Consider the following 15,694-nt stretch of genomic DNA (forward strand, 5'->3'; position numbering starts at 1 on the left):
GCCCAAAGGTGTCTGAGGTGGTGAGAGGGTTGCTTCTAGGAAAGAAAAAGCCTTAGTTGTGAAGGAGAGGCTCGCGCTTTGCGATTGAGCACTGAAGGTTTTCCCGTTTGTTTGCTTCGCATGCGGACAGCTTAAGACCGGCGCATATGCAATGCAACCAACATTGAAACCTTTTTAAATAATGTTAGACGAAGTTTAATCATCAAACAACAATGTTGGATTTTGTTGCGTGTGTTGATATAAAATAATTCGAAATCGTGCAACAAAAATGCCACACCTTTTTATTTGAAACTTTGTGACGTCGCAGTACTTTTTCATGAAATTGACGTCAGAACTTTTTTCGTTTACAAATAGCAGTGTAGAGTCTTCTCTAATTTTTTTTTTTTTTTTTTTTTTTAATATTTATAATAGTATATCTGCTCATCATAATGAAATTATATATATAACTCATTGATTAAAATGAAGAATAAAACAAATATGCAATAAACTATAAAGTGACTGCAAAAAAGGAATGACAGGTAAGACAGGAAAAACAAAACAAAACAAAACCATACAAAGAAAACGACCCAGAGACTTTAGCATAACCTTGCGGTCACGCCGGGCTGAAAGAAAACACACGGAATACTCATGCGATAAATGATAAAAAGTATAAAAAATTTTAGAAATTTGATTTGCATTAAATGTTCTGGTTTAAGTTATTTGCCATTTCGGCGAAATCAACATCAGCCATCTCGATGGAGTGTTGATTCCTTCGTGTTCCTCGTATGCAAAGCAAGCAGGATCGTAATAAGGAGAAGTTTAACTTTGCGCGTATGGAGTTTATTACCATAGACTTTGGAATGTTGCGCTTCTCCGAGATTCGGGTCGCCGCGTGTGAAAAGAAACGATCGCATTCACGACTCATTCCTCCGAAACAGGTGAAGACCAGCGGTGTGAACGATCCTCCTTCCACGGTCTTCCAGTTTTCTCTAATCCGAGTTTTCTACGCTTGTCAAACTTAGCGCGAGACTTTTTGTATCAAAGGTGGATAGGTTTTCCAGCCGCGGCGTTCAAATTTTAGAAACCTTAACATATGTTACTGGGCTAGCGTTACAGACATTTTTCATAAACTCATTTAGTATAGTAAGATATCTATAGAGGTCTGCGATTCAGACTAGTTGTTTTGATGTTGGGTATTCAGGTATTCGACATACCATCCTTGGTCTTTATTAAAAAGGTCTATTAAATAATTTTTGATGTACTTACAGTACTGTTGAGTACTGTTGAAGAAAAATCGTAAGCAGTTTAGAACCTTGGTTGGATTTGGTTGGTCCAGTCTGTTCCTCTCGAGAATCCTGCATTGTAACACGCATGCGTAATTTATCATTCTTTTAAACCATATGCAGTTAATTCCCGTGATAAACAAAGAGGAATGAATACGTAGGGGTGGTACAGTCATTTTCGGTCAGGTTGTGCACGGTGAAATATGTTGTTCTTTATGAAATTTGTTGTTATTTTTGTTTATTTTTAGTATTAGGCAGGATTTTTTAGATAAACCCCCTCGTATAGCTACTATGATTTTGGAAACCAGACGGTCAAGTTAAAAGATAACACACCTTTGACACCGACACCTTCTGGATAACGTTCGTCCTGAAAGAAAATTGATTGATTAATTGGTTGGTTGGTAATGCTGACAAGTGAAAAATTCGATAATGTTTGGCGGAATTTAAAGGGGAAAATAACCAATGGCAAAACAATTTAGCGTGCAGATTCTTCAACTTTAGAAAAATTTTAAAAGCCATATTCGCTTGTTAACCTTTACCACGCCGAGGCCGTAAATTTACGTTCTAATATATAGCCGAGGCCGTAAATATACGTTTTTCATGGGGTGTTAAGAAAAGCCGCCCTACCGCCTTAAAGACGCCTTTAAATCCCGGGAAATGTCTTATATGACGGAGAGAAAATGTAAACAAACTATTTTCAATAGTTTGAAACCACCTACTTTCGATTTTAACTGTCAAAACAAACTGGAAAATCAGGCAAAATATTCTTTTGGAAATTATGAGCTCATTGACTGCTGTAACTAACTTTTTATGTTTATTTAGTGGAAAATGGTTTGTTTTATTGGTTCAAAATGTTATGTATTGCTTGTTTGTAGTTTAGTCAGTGTTTGAGGTAAGTTTCTGCCTCCTTATTCTTTAGTATGACGGTACATTAAGGGTGAGGACTGGAGGCTTGTCGGCCGTCATCGACCGTCACCGAAACCCAAGTTAGGGCTTCTGATAAGGCTGCAAAGAGTTTCAAAGTGTATATACTATGTTATTTCTATTGCTTTCATGCTGGTTGATGATAGGAAAGTCATTTTTAGCTGTTTTTAGTGATATTTCCCATAAAAATTACCTCAAGGGGCCTCTGCCTTACGTGCCTCTGATTTACGTGGAAATTTTCTCGAAAACCAAGGTTTTCTAAAAATGAACTCTGCCTTTTCTAGTAAAGGTATGATTGTGATTTTTTGGCTAGAAGTTGTAGTTATAATGGTGGAAACAATGAGCCAGAAAATTATGGTATCGCAAATGTTCTCCCCACTTTTTTTTTAACCGGAACTTAAAATTTTGAAAAATATGACAAATTGCGTTTTGAATTTTTTTCAACTCTAAGGCAGAAGACTACTGTGTCACCATTGATAGAGGAAAATCCTTTATTTTAACATTTTTAGAAAGCAGGATAGTTGGGCTTTCCAGAATAGGCTTATTTTTTTGAATCGGTTTAGTAGATCAAAAGTTATGACGGAAAGCGTAAAACTGTCATTTTTCAAGGCGTGCACGAGGTGAAGTTCCCAAAGAGAAGGCGTGGTAAAGGTTAAGGGTGAAAACCACTCTCTTGGGAATAAGTCTTATTTCACTGATGTGGTTTCCACATTCATATTAAAAAATGAGCGAACAGAAAGTAAAAGAATATGAAACGATACCGTATTACTTCGAATAAACGCCCCTTTCTTTGAAACCACCCCTCGAATAAACGCCACTCCCTAAAGAAAAAGTTTTAATGAACGCCCCCCTGAAATAGATACCCCTTCGAATAAACGCCTCTCCTCTAGGAGGGGCGTTTATTTGAAACAGGTAACTGCAAGGGAGAATCAAATAGGAGGAAAATATGTTAGTAATTGTAGTCTTTCAGTATTCAAGCTAATTTTTGACTCATATTTTCTCTAAAATGACATATTTGAAACTGAAAGAAAAGGAAAAGGCAAAAAAAGGTTCCCAATAATTTTCTTAAAGTGCACCTTAGTTGAAGATTATTCAATAAACACCCCCTTCTTTTAAACGCCCCCTCGAATGAAAACCCCTCCTAAAATTCTAAAAATTTAATAAACGTCCGGGGCGTTTATTCGAAGTAATACGGTATATATACGGTATACGGTAATCAAATCTTGCCGAAAGAAAAGCATTTTCGTAAAGAAATAAGAAGGAATATAACAAGCATGAAGCATTGAAGGATCTGCTTGGCCTGATTTAATGAGCGATTTCATCAAAAATTTTGTAGTGTCAAACACCGCATCGCTATACCTTGATGTCAGAAGTACATATAGTTTCTTTGGTGGCAGCTACATAACATGCTATGGTGGATCCTTCGCGTACAATTTGTAGGTTGACCGGTTTCGTTGATTCAGGAAGAAATTTCCAAATACGCTAAAATTTATAATGAAAAATTATTGTAATTTGTGCCCAGACGATATCCGATTGATTTGCTAGTTCGTCTATAAAAAAGTACAACAAAGTTTAACTTTTTCAAAGCCTGTCTCTCCATAAGGAAGATGATCGACTATGATTCAGCCTTGATAGCATCTCAAGAAAGTTATGGTGAACAGCAAACAAACCTTTCCCTCGCCATCAGCCAAGTAGAGATTGTGTCCTGTTGCATTCACACCTGAAAATATATGGAATTGGAAAAAGCTTTAAATTTAATTAAAGATTTTTACTAAACTTTGTCTCAAAAATTGTCTCTTTTCTAGGTCCCAAAATTCCAGGAAAATTTCTAAAGTAAATCCAACCTGAAGAAGATTTTGGAGCTTGAAAAATTTACCCTGACCAGCTTGTTCTCAGGCGGTAAACTAATCATAACAAACAGAGAGAAATAATTTGAGAACATACAAGGTTTTTTATATATAAGAACAAACTATATGAGAACATAACAAAACAGCCAATTTCTTAGGAAAATGGACAAAAATACATAAAAAATGGGGAAAATAAGAACATGTTAAGAACATTTTTAGGCTTGAAACTTAAAAATTAAGAACATCTGAAGGCTTCAAAATTTTTTGATGTTCTTATACCTGAAGCACAACAATCAACCAGTTGGTTGAGTATTCCACCACGGACATCTCCATGCACTTGTTGTACTTCTGCAATGAATTTCTCCATGAACTGCTGTCGTTCCAAACATGACGTGTTCTGAAGGAGAGAAATTGGAAAAAAATTCATATTAAAGTTTTTATAGTTTTACATAAATAATCTCGTTTCTCTATACGAGAATAAACTCAGTGTCTGCCTATTGTTATATTATGCTGATATAAGCAAAAAATGTTTTTCTTTTCCTTTTTCTGACCAATCTTTCTTCACAATCTTGACACGGGTCAATCTCATGTGAAAAAGCTTTTAAATCAAAATTGATGAGTAAGCAAATGATATCACTCTTATTGCCCCCGCAGGAGCGCAGCGACGAGGAGGCACTCATAGTTTCACGCATAGATATTGGACTGGAATCTCGAAATTTTGTTGTTTTTTTGTGTTTTGTCGCGCAAGCATCCCCGTAGTTAGTCGCTTCCGTATAAATGCTCGGTTTTTTTTCCGGGACACAGTAGTATGCGTATTTTCATATTACGTTATATGCTATTACCATTATTACGTATTACAATTTATTAGTTTTGATTTAGCTTTGAAAAGCTGAAGCGAGTGTTATAAATGCAAATTATAACAGTGTATGATATAACACGAATTACAATATTACTTGTGCAAATCAAAACAAACAAAATGGCAGACTGGTTATGATGATGAGCTGATTCATTGACTGGAAAAAGTGTTTTTGTATGTCAAATTTTGTTTCTTGTCTTTGAAACTGAATACTAAAAACTGTAATTTAGTCAGAAGTTAATTTCAGCAATGATTTCAATTCTTTTTCTGGAATCTTTAAAGAAATTTGCTCAAGTTTTTAATGTACGTACATTTGATATTTTTGTTCAAACTGTAATTTATCTTTGGGAAAGTCCTTCTTAACTTGGTAAAACAAGATACAGTACCGACAAAGCTCAAAAATGTTGAATGTATGCAAATATGGCCATATGTAAATAAAGTGGTTGAATGAATGTTGAATGTCAATCAATGTAAACAAACTTTCTTTTGGTCTTCAAAATAGATTTACCTCACTTAGAGTGTATTCACTGTTTTAACATTCGTTTAACTTTACATGCGCATATTCCTATTTTTCTAAATAACTTATGCTCCAGTGGTTTGGTGAAATAGCTCCAATTCTGGCTTTCCAAGTTAGGAGGGACCTTCTCGAAGGAAATTAACGGTGGTTAGACTAGATACACAGACATTCATACGGAAACACAATAAAGTGAAAGTATATAGCTATAAACTTAAAAAGTCTAGCTTCCTGGAGGCATGTCTCTTCATTGTCTGCACTGCGATCATCTTAATGGCTTCGATCCTTTCAGCTTGGAGAAAAGATTGCATCATGAAAAAGTACTATGCACTTGAAAAAAAATTAAAGCGCATTTCAACTTTTCTCGACTGTAAGTCTGAATAGACCACAATGGCATTCCTTTATTTTTCTTTTGACCAACAACATAGAAAATTTAGCTTGAGAAGTGCAATCACAGCGCACACAAGAGGAGCCCGTCGGGCCTTAACTAGGATTGGTTTCATTTCACCCAATTTAAGATGGCGCAGAACTTTTTGATAAATTTTATACGTAGTATTTTCTTGACTATTGTTTATTAGGCAAAGTAGCAATAGAGAATTGTTGAAATATAGCAGCCAATGAAAAAAGCAAGCTATTTCTGATTGGTTGCCTTCTTGATTTATTCACCGCTATATATTTTGCCTACAATCTAAGATGTCTGCGGCATTATCAGAAAAGGTCTATTGTGAATAATGACAAATATTGTTGTAAGAAAGAAACTGGGAGAAAAAAACAAACAGGAGATGTGAAAACCAGTGAGCTGATGTACCATAATTTTTTAAATATATTTTTGAAGCTTTTCCTTAAATTTTATCAAATTATCAAGCTGCACGAATTCTTCAAGTATTGTGTTAATGGAATATTTTTTTTTTTCAAGCATATGCCTCAATCAATTAATCAATCATTCAATAATTAAATCAATCAATTATTCCTGATTTTTTTAATGCTTTAATCTTTAAAGCATTAAAAGCTTTATAAGTGCATGACATGATCTTCTGCGTGGGCATTTAGTGAAAGCTATGGCTAGTTTAAAAACAAAACCCGTTTTATATCAGACACATGTTTTGTGTCGGGCCGGTGTTTCCTATTGTTATATTGTGTTCGATTTTGTGCTGACTAAACAAAAAAAAGTTTTCCTTTTTTCTAACCAATTGTAACAATTGATTGCTTCACATCTGCGTCAATTCAATGTGAAAAGCTTGTACGCTTAAGCTTGTAAATTAAAATTGACGAATAAACAAACGATATTAACTTAGCTCAAAACAAAACCTTGAGGTTCACTGTTTTATAAATGATACCCAAAGCGAAACTAAACTCGCAACATTGACTCCTAGGTATAATCTTAGCTTCCTGTATTTAGCTTTGGAATGCAAAAAAAGTACCTATTTCAGACACCCGGATAAACCTACTAAAAAGCCGTTAAAATAATGCACTAACCGATTTACTTTTTACTTGAAAACTTGGAACATTCACAAATAAACAATTATACAAAGCCATCCTTTGAAAAATACCAAAAAAGCTCGAAAAATTCGCCGTGTTTAAACTTTTTCTTTGAAATCCAAATTATCTTTACCCCTCTACTACGCTCAATCTTCTCTTTTTCGTTACAAAAAATCCTGAAATATTTATTACTAAAGTGAGAGAAGAGAGAAAAATCAGGGGGAAAGGATGGCGAAAGATAGAGAGATAAAAAGATAAGAGTATACTCCTGGAAGATATTTTAAAAGATTTTAACGAAAATTTGACAGTCAAAATAATAAAGAAGAAAACGAAGAAAAGTTACAAGAAGAAGGGAAAGGGGAGAGGGTGGCAATACGTTGGATATAAACTATACAGGTTTGAGGAAAGTTAGAAGATTGTATCTGATTGTTTAGTGGGAACTATGGAAGAAAGGATTCGAGAAACCGCAGTTTTTTTTCAGAAAAATATAGTGTTTTTGAACAAAGAGAAAAATCAGCTGCGTTTTTTGGCACTCCATCTTTTTGTTCTATTATTATTTTTTACACCAAACACACAATGATAAAAATCAAACGTTTACACTGAAAAACCAACTCATTAGATGTAACACTGACATTGTACTAGACTATGCTATCGTCCGTATAATATATTATTCTGATATAACATAGTTTGTATATTATAAAACGTAATATGTTGTGCGGCGGATAGAGTCTGTGTTTACGACAACAGCTACCCCCGAAAAGAACTCCCGTCTTCACGTTTTTTCCTCTTAGATGAAACTCGTCTTAGACTATAGCATAGTCTAACATTGTACCAACAAAATACGAGAATATTGCATGTCAATCAAACTGTAGGATCATAGAATGATGTAGAGCCTTATAAGCTACGACTATAATAATATAACACTTGCGAGTTATTTGTGGTACAAACAACCTAAGGACTTACCGTTCGTCAAGGTCCCTTTTTTGAGCTCCGAAAATAACTGAAAGGATCGAAAATTCGTTAAATTTTAGAATTTCATACTGTATTACTTCGAATAAACGCCCCGGGCGTTTATTAAAATTTTGGGATATTAGAAGTCCAAAGTTGTCTTTAACCAAGTTCTATTTAATAAAGTGAATAGGAACCTTTTTTTGCCTTCCGTTTTCTTTCAGTTCAAATATGTCATGTTAGGGATGTAAAAATGGGTCAAAATTAGAATAATGAAAGGAAACAAATTATTAACAGATATTTCAGTTTTCCTCTGTATGATTTTCCCGTACAGCCACTAATTTCAAATAAACGCCCCTCATGAAGGTGAGGCGTTTATTCAAAGGGAGCGTTTATATTTGAGGGAGCGTTTATTGAAAATTCTTCCTTTAGGAAGAGGAGGTTAAAGGAAGGAAGTGATACAGTATTATATTAATGTAGACTTTTGATCGTTTCAACCACTTTCAGGGTGGGTCCAAAATCCAGTTCTTAAGAAGGTATTTTTTCGGAATCCCTTGTCCTAAGTGATACGTAAGGAACTAAATACATTAAATTACAGGGAGCAAGTATTCTTGAGGGCTTCAATTAAAGAGAAAATTCATGCCTGACACTGATTTATAAGTTAAGTATAAGTTTTTTTAAGAGGCATTAGAGTAGTTTTGAAATTTGTAATCAAACTGCAGGAACAATCCATATTGCGTTTTGTTTCTGGTGGTTCTACGACCCGAGGGGAAAATTGAAATTCTTACCAGACTATTAGTATAATCGATTATTCTTAAAATTACAAAAAATTCAAGAAGAAAACTTCTTTATATACATAATAACTATACTACTTAAATCTACATCTTATTCAAAATTTGCTTATAACAAAACTTCTTATAACATTTAATGAGTCCAGAGAATTGAAATAATGAGTCAGTTCGCTGAAAGATTTTAAAAACCAAAAAGCTAGATGCTGAATGGACCTACCTGATGATGAAAGTTAGATAAAGCAATGCGAGGAGAAAAATGAAAAAAATCTGTCAGAAAATATAGCGTTTAGCGAAAATGTATAAATCACGCAATAAATTCATCATTGATTATTGATGGGGGAGAGGGAAGGGCTGCAGGGAAAAAATAAATAGAAAGTTCTGGTCGCAAAAATCAGTTTTATTGACAATTGAATCATGCTTGACGGTGAGCATTGTTATTAATAATGTTTTTGTTTGAAAAACATATTTTCAACCGGAAAATTTTTTTTCTCAAAAATCGAACTCGGCCATGTTTTGAGCATTGCGAAGACGCATCTTTCTGCAAAAAAAATCAGAAAAGACTAGGATGAAAATTCGAGAAAATGTCAGAAAACCAGTTTTTCCGGCATATTCCGGCATTTTCGAGCGAAAATAATTTTTTTTTTTTGAAAATCAGGCTCCGTCACATTTCAGGTATTGTCATTTTGCATAAATGTGCCAAAAATCAGAAAAAACTAATCAGCTGATCCCGAGAAAGCTTAATTTCCTTGCAAATGGTAAAAGGGAATTTCCCCAAATACGAAAATCCGTATTTTACGGCAAACAAACATTTTCCGGGAAAAATCACTTTTGCCATCTTTTATAGAACCTTGCCCTCTATCTTTCTGCCAAAAATCAGAGAAAACCAATGAAGCAACATTGCAGTCCAAAAAAACCTATTTTTAGGCAGTTTTTGGCCCAAATTTGCCCAACAAATATCGGGCTCCGTCACATTTTCGGCATTGCGATTTTGCATCATTGTGCAAAAAATCAGAAAAAAATAATGAGCCAATCCTTAAATATTTTGGATTCTCATTACCAGTTCTTACTTCAGTTTGGAAGTAAGCTTAGTAGATAGCTAATTTCTACTCAAAATTTCAGGTTGAATGTGCTCAAGCAATTTGCCACGGAAAAAAAAGAAGGTTTGACCTGTTTGCTGTCAACATATGAATTGAAATTGTATAATTATGAAAAACATCTTTCAAATATATTCTAATTATTCAAGTGAGTCATTTAATGAAATCTAGTTCAAAATCGAACTTTCAACAAACTTCTAAAAAAGCCACAGCAAATAAGTGCAAAGTTGTCATGTCGGCAAATACCGTCATTGGCAAATAAATGGAAAGTGGTCATGTCGGCAAATACCGTCATTGGCAAATAAATGAAAAGGGTTCTTGATGGCATATGCCGACATCGGTACGGAAAGGGTTGAAAAAGGGAATGAATTACAGTTAAAAAATAAGTAAATTATTATTGAAAATCACCAAGGTATAGGAGAAACTATTGGTCTTTGGACGCTTGAAATATAGATTATCGTTCAACCACATAATTTTGACATGTATCAAAGAAAATATTCGTGCAAGTTCAAAAATCTATAAAATTCTTCACGATTTGATAAAGGGACAGTTAGATAGTTTTTGCTATTTAGGCCACAAGTAGCTTTTTCATGGTCAAATTTTGAGTTAAGACACTTGATGTTGAAATTTCTAAAAACATATCTGCAAACATTATCTGCACACAATCTTTGCTTTGAATTTTTATTTACTTTCAAATTAATTTCAAGTTGAAAATTTTTCAGTCACATATCTCAACTTTGGCAAAGAATTGATTAAATGAATTTGGAGGTTTTTTCGTAGAATCAAAGTAGATATTGTGAGCCAAATCAACAAAAACTATCTGATTAACTTATCTAAATCACTTTAATTCTGATAAAAAACAAAACCCACGCAAAACCATCAATAAATAAAAATCGTAAAGAGCTAGTTTTATACCAACGCATCTCATAGTGTAGTGAGAAAAAAACTTAACGTCACAAAGACCATAATGTAGCATTAATTGCAATAGCTTTTTAGCAGGCTAAATATGAACATAAAATTTAAGCCAAAAATGAAATCCTCTGTAACCACTACATTAATTTTAAGTAATATCACAGAAAATTGTTGCAAGCCTTTAAAGTGTTTTGAGATGGATGGAGTAAGAAAGTGTGAATTGAATTTAACTGTTGCGTGTATCAATTACATAAGATATACACGTTTTTTTTTTAAGAAACACACTTTTAAGATACATGCATGAGGCTCAGAATGCCTAAAAACTAAGAAATATCTAAGAAACATGCTGAGGCTGAGAATGAGAAAATAACATTTTTTAAATTCGGTTTCTTTTAAGAACCTTCCAATCGAGCTTTCCATGAGGCTGATTATGTCAGAAAAATTTAGAAACATGTAAGAAACATATAAGGCTAAAAAGGCCGATATCTTAAAAAACATTGAGGCTGCTTGGTAAAACTAGTTTCTTAAAAAAACGTGTATTGGACGGAGTATCGAGACAAAAATACCAATTACATAAGATAAATTTTGCCAAACTGTAAAGACATGCAGTGAAACATCGTTGGGAAATATATTTCAAAATACCCAGGAGGAGAACGAAGATTAGATTATTGAAACATTTTGGCATTACTGTATCGAGTTAGAAAGTAGACTATGCTATAGTCTAAGACGAGTTTCATCAAAGAGGAACAAACATGAAGACAGGATTTTTTTCGGGGGTAGTCTGTTGTCTTAAACACAGACTCTATCCGCCGCGAAACATATTACGTTTTACAATATACAAACTATGTTATATCATAATAATATATTATACGGACGATAGCATCGTCTAGTTAGAAAGTTAGAATGAATAGAAGGAGAGAGACTAAAAGGGCAAGTTCTTATAATATACAGGGTCTAAAAAAATGGCAATTCGATCAAGTGCTAATCGATTTTCCTCTCACGACACATTTTGTGAAAAGATGTTTCTCTTTGAAACACGAAACTTTTTATAAGAACAAACTATATAAGAACATAAGGCTTCGATCGCTGAAATGCTAAGAAGAAGTTAAGAACATTTAAACGATTTGCGGACTCAAAAACACCCGATTTCTTAGGAAAATAGGTAAAAATGATAAAAAAAGGTGAAAATAAGAACATGTTAAGAACATTTAGGCTTAAAAACTCGAAAAGTTAAGAACATCCAAAGGCTTCAAAAATTTTGGTTGTTCTTATAAAAAAACGTGGAATTTCATTGCAGGTCTCCCACTTTTGATTTAGCTAATTTTTTTATGAATTTATGACAGTTTTTAATGCTTTTTTAGGACATTTTATGACATTTTTGGGTGTAAAATTTATTTATTTATTCAACAAAAGTTAGGACATTTTTATGACAAAAAATTCTTGCCCTCTTTCAAATTATTGTTTAACAGGTTTTAAGCCCTATGAATTCAAGTCCAGTAAAAGCAGATTGTGACACTGTATTCATTATCTGTTTAATCAAAATAACTTAATGAACAATAACATAAAAGGAAGCATAAAATGCAAAACTTGGGTTCAGACCAGACGATGTCAACTGAACGTTATCGAACCAATTTTTGTAATCGAACAATCGAATTTCATCAAACTAATTGAACGATAACTGTTCGATTACCAAACCAATTCGAACAGTAATCGAACTTTACCTGAAATTACTGTCGATTATAGTTCGATAATAATATATTGTTTGTTTAAGTTCGTTTAGAGTTTAAATAGAGTTCTATTAGTTTGTAGATCTTAAATAATGCTGTTTGTTTTACGGGGTGGGCGCCAACTACTTCTGCCCCATCCTGATGGTGCATTTATGGCAGCCCCTGAGAACGAGAGGTTGATGTCTATGGAATTGAAAACGAACACATCGAACAGTTATCGAACACAATTGAACTTTATGAGGATTTCTCGGTTCAATAACTGTTTGATGAGGTTCGGTAATCGAACAGCTATTGTTCGTTTAGTTCGATTAGTTCGATTGTTCGATGGTTCGACTGTTCGATGGTTCCACTGACATCCTCTGGTTCAGAAAAACACAAACACTTCAGCCTTTAAACTTTAAACAACAACAACTTTTTTTCAGTCTAGCATTCTCAGCCTCAGCCGCTTTCCAGGATTAACAACAAATCTAACATCATGTTGGTTGACCAAAAGTTACAATATAAAGATACTAGCTGGTACCCGAGCTGTTTGTTGGACGCATTTAAAGTCCTTTGGATGTTGGGAAGATGGCTTAAACACGATGAAATCAAAATTAAAGGGAAGAATTCTCTTCAAAGTTTGACTCTATTCCTCCCGGGTGACGTATCTTTTAACCATATTTTGAAAAAGATTTTTCTGGCAAAAATGCCAGAAAGGGCGTCATTCCCAAATTACACCATACCGGCGACCAGCGACGTCCGAGACGGCTCTGCAATTAGATCTTTTTTCTCGCTTCGCTCGCGTTACATTTGCCGTAGTTCTTGATGTTTAGGAAAACTTTGATGCCAAGATAAGCGGAGTGAAATAATAACCACGACACGAGATTCGTCGAAAAAAGGCAGCCCGGGGGGGGGTACTTAGGCAAGAGAAGGCTATGGGTATGTGCCGGCCTTAAGGGTGCCTTCTTTGAAACATGGCAGTTTGAAAAATCGGAAAGTCAAACTTCAGTCGCACTAAGTATCGGAAAAGTAGGAAAATTTCAACTGTTTGCCCCCAGAAAGATAGAAATTTGGTCAAATTAGTCCCAAAAAGTGAATTAAAATTCACACAATTTCCCTTGTTTCTTCTCCTCTTTATTCTGCTAAGGGTCCGAGGGGCAGGGCCTGTAAAATGAACTGAGTTAATGATAAAATTAACTCCTATTTCTGGTTTGAAAAAGAGAAAATAATTTATTTTGTTAGAATTTAATTTATAGAAAATTTCACTTGTTCCTAGTTACTTCTTATAGAAAATCTATGAAAAATCACACAAAACACTTTATTTTATTTATAAGCACATTTTTTCTTATAAAATGATGTTCTTAACATAGTGTTATGCTTATAGGAAAAACGTTTATATTTTTTAATTACCATTTAATTAGTTTCTCTCCTTTTTTCTGACACACTATAAATTGAGCTGATTTCTCTTTTTGTGACACTCTTGTGTTAGACATGAAAGTGTCAACATGTCAAGCATGAGAAGAAGAAACAAATTTTGAGACTTAGAATTTGTTTACATTTACACTTGCACCACTTTCTATTACATTGACTGACTTGTCTATATGTTGGTTTGTGTACACATTGGCTTTACTTTTCACCAGCTCACACATGTGGCCAATTTGGTAAGTTTTTCAGCCACTCCTTTTGCTTTTCTGTTTGCATGGCCACATTTTGTTTTGTTTGCCTCATCAGCTCATCAGTCCAGTGTTGAGGCACAGGTTAAGTTAGGTTAAGTTTTTCTTAGTTTTCTTTACAATATATTTTGATATCTTGATAGCTATACATTTTCCCAGATGCCTTTCTTACAGGATCTGGACTTAGCCATTTTGTCATGTTCTAGACTTAGTCATTTTTCACATTCTAGTCTTAGAATTTAGTTCTTTTTTATTTATTTGTTTCTAGTTACTTATGTTTGTCTTAATTTCTATTTACAGTTTGAACCTCTTGTAATCACATGAATGAAAGAAAGATAGCTGACATGCTGATCTAAATCATTTTGCAAAGTTACAAACATCCCCTACTTGTGTGTAGTCTGACACCGCAACATTCAAACAAAGTGCAACCTGTATGTCTGGTAGACCACGCCGACACATCGAACCATACGACTTTGCAGTTTATGGTACTACTGGGAAGAAGGTTCCTCCCAAACACCAACGATCCCTAGCTGATCAACCTTCACAAAACCGATCCGTAGCCGATCAACCTTCACAAGACCGATCCGTAGCCGATCAATCTCCACAACACAGATCCGTAGCCGATCAACCTTCACAAAACCGATCCGTAGCCGATCAATCTTCACAACTCCGATCCGTAGCCGATCAATCTTCACAACTCCGATCCGTAGCTGATCAATCTTCACAACTCCGATCCGTAGCTGATCAATCTTCACAACTCCGATCCGTAGTCGATCAACCCCCACATCAACAATCTGTATTTGATTCATCTCATCAACAATATACTGACTCAAATAACTTGCCGTCTGACTTAAACTTTGACGACATCACTCTACGACCCATTATCAAATCAATTGAGGTAAATAAACTTACGCTTGAAACTACTTTACAATCACTCGACACTCATTCTTCATCACTTGAACAATTGATTTCTTCAATCGACTCTATCAGAGCGGAAACGTCAAATCCCTTATTCACAATGGCATCTGTCATGAACAAAGTTATCCTCATGTCAGAAGAAGTAGGCGACATTGTCGATGAAGTAGAAGTAGTTGGCTGTCCGCTAACAGAACTGAACAATATTCTTCAAAGATTGGAAGAGATACGTGCTTTATTGCGTCAGCATCGTTTGGATGTTATCAACAATATGACATCTGAAGAGCCCACTCCAGAGGAAACCAAACTCTTATCATTCATCAAAACAACCCTCGATTCAATCAAGATGTTTGTGACTACTTCCCACGCGTACAAACGACAACTCAATCAAAATGAACAGGATTCAACAAAGATATCCGATGATGCCAAAGCAAAACGCGCCAAGCTGAGCATTGGGTCAATCAAGCAAACGATTGACAACATCAAGCCATCCCTGATATCTGACTTCAAGGATTTGAGTGACGCAAATCTCATTCAACTCAAGGAGGCATCAACATCTATCAACAACACTGTCATCACTATTTCAGAGAGGTATGAACGTTTACTTCAACAAGATATCACTGATCCAACGCTTCTCACTGAACTTGATAAAATCGGCATAGCCCAGAAAAAGCTTTGCGAATCTGAGACCAAATATCAAGGAGACCTTGACAAGGAAATCATTTCCAGAGACGTCTACAAACAACGGACATTTGATGAATCCAAGCTCAACA

The 15,694-nt window shown here is 34.7% G+C and overlaps 1 protein-coding gene across 5 annotated transcripts in view; it reads right to left on the reverse strand.

The window, feature by feature from the left end:
* LOC136815495 (probable 3',5'-cyclic phosphodiesterase pde-5) overlaps positions 1 to 15,694 on the reverse strand; it is a 53,576-nt gene that overhangs the window by 15,391 nt on the left and 22,491 nt on the right. For 3 of the 5 annotated variants that reach the window (XM_067071948.1, XM_067071947.1, XM_067071951.1), the window contains 4 exons: positions 4,313 to 4,430; positions 3,857 to 3,906; positions 3,546 to 3,668; positions 1,596 to 1,629 (listed from right to left, as the gene is read on the reverse strand). In XM_067071948.1, coding sequence (XP_066928049.1) covers positions 1,596 to 1,629; positions 3,546 to 3,668; positions 3,857 to 3,906; positions 4,313 to 4,430 — 325 coding nt within the window. Of the gene's footprint in view, positions 1 to 1,595; positions 1,630 to 3,545; positions 3,669 to 3,856; positions 3,907 to 4,312; positions 4,431 to 6,879; positions 7,004 to 10,123; positions 10,239 to 15,694 lie in introns of those variants that run through there. The other 2 variants (XM_067071949.1, XM_067071950.1) reach the window with 2 other exon arrangements.

This window comes from Clytia hemisphaerica, unplaced genomic scaffold (genome assembly GCF_902728285.1).
Source record: "Clytia hemisphaerica strain Z4C2 unplaced genomic scaffold, Clytia hemisphaerica genome assembly, whole genome shotgun sequence".
Classification (NCBI taxonomy): domain Eukaryota; kingdom Metazoa; phylum Cnidaria; class Hydrozoa; order Leptothecata; family Clytiidae; genus Clytia; species Clytia hemisphaerica.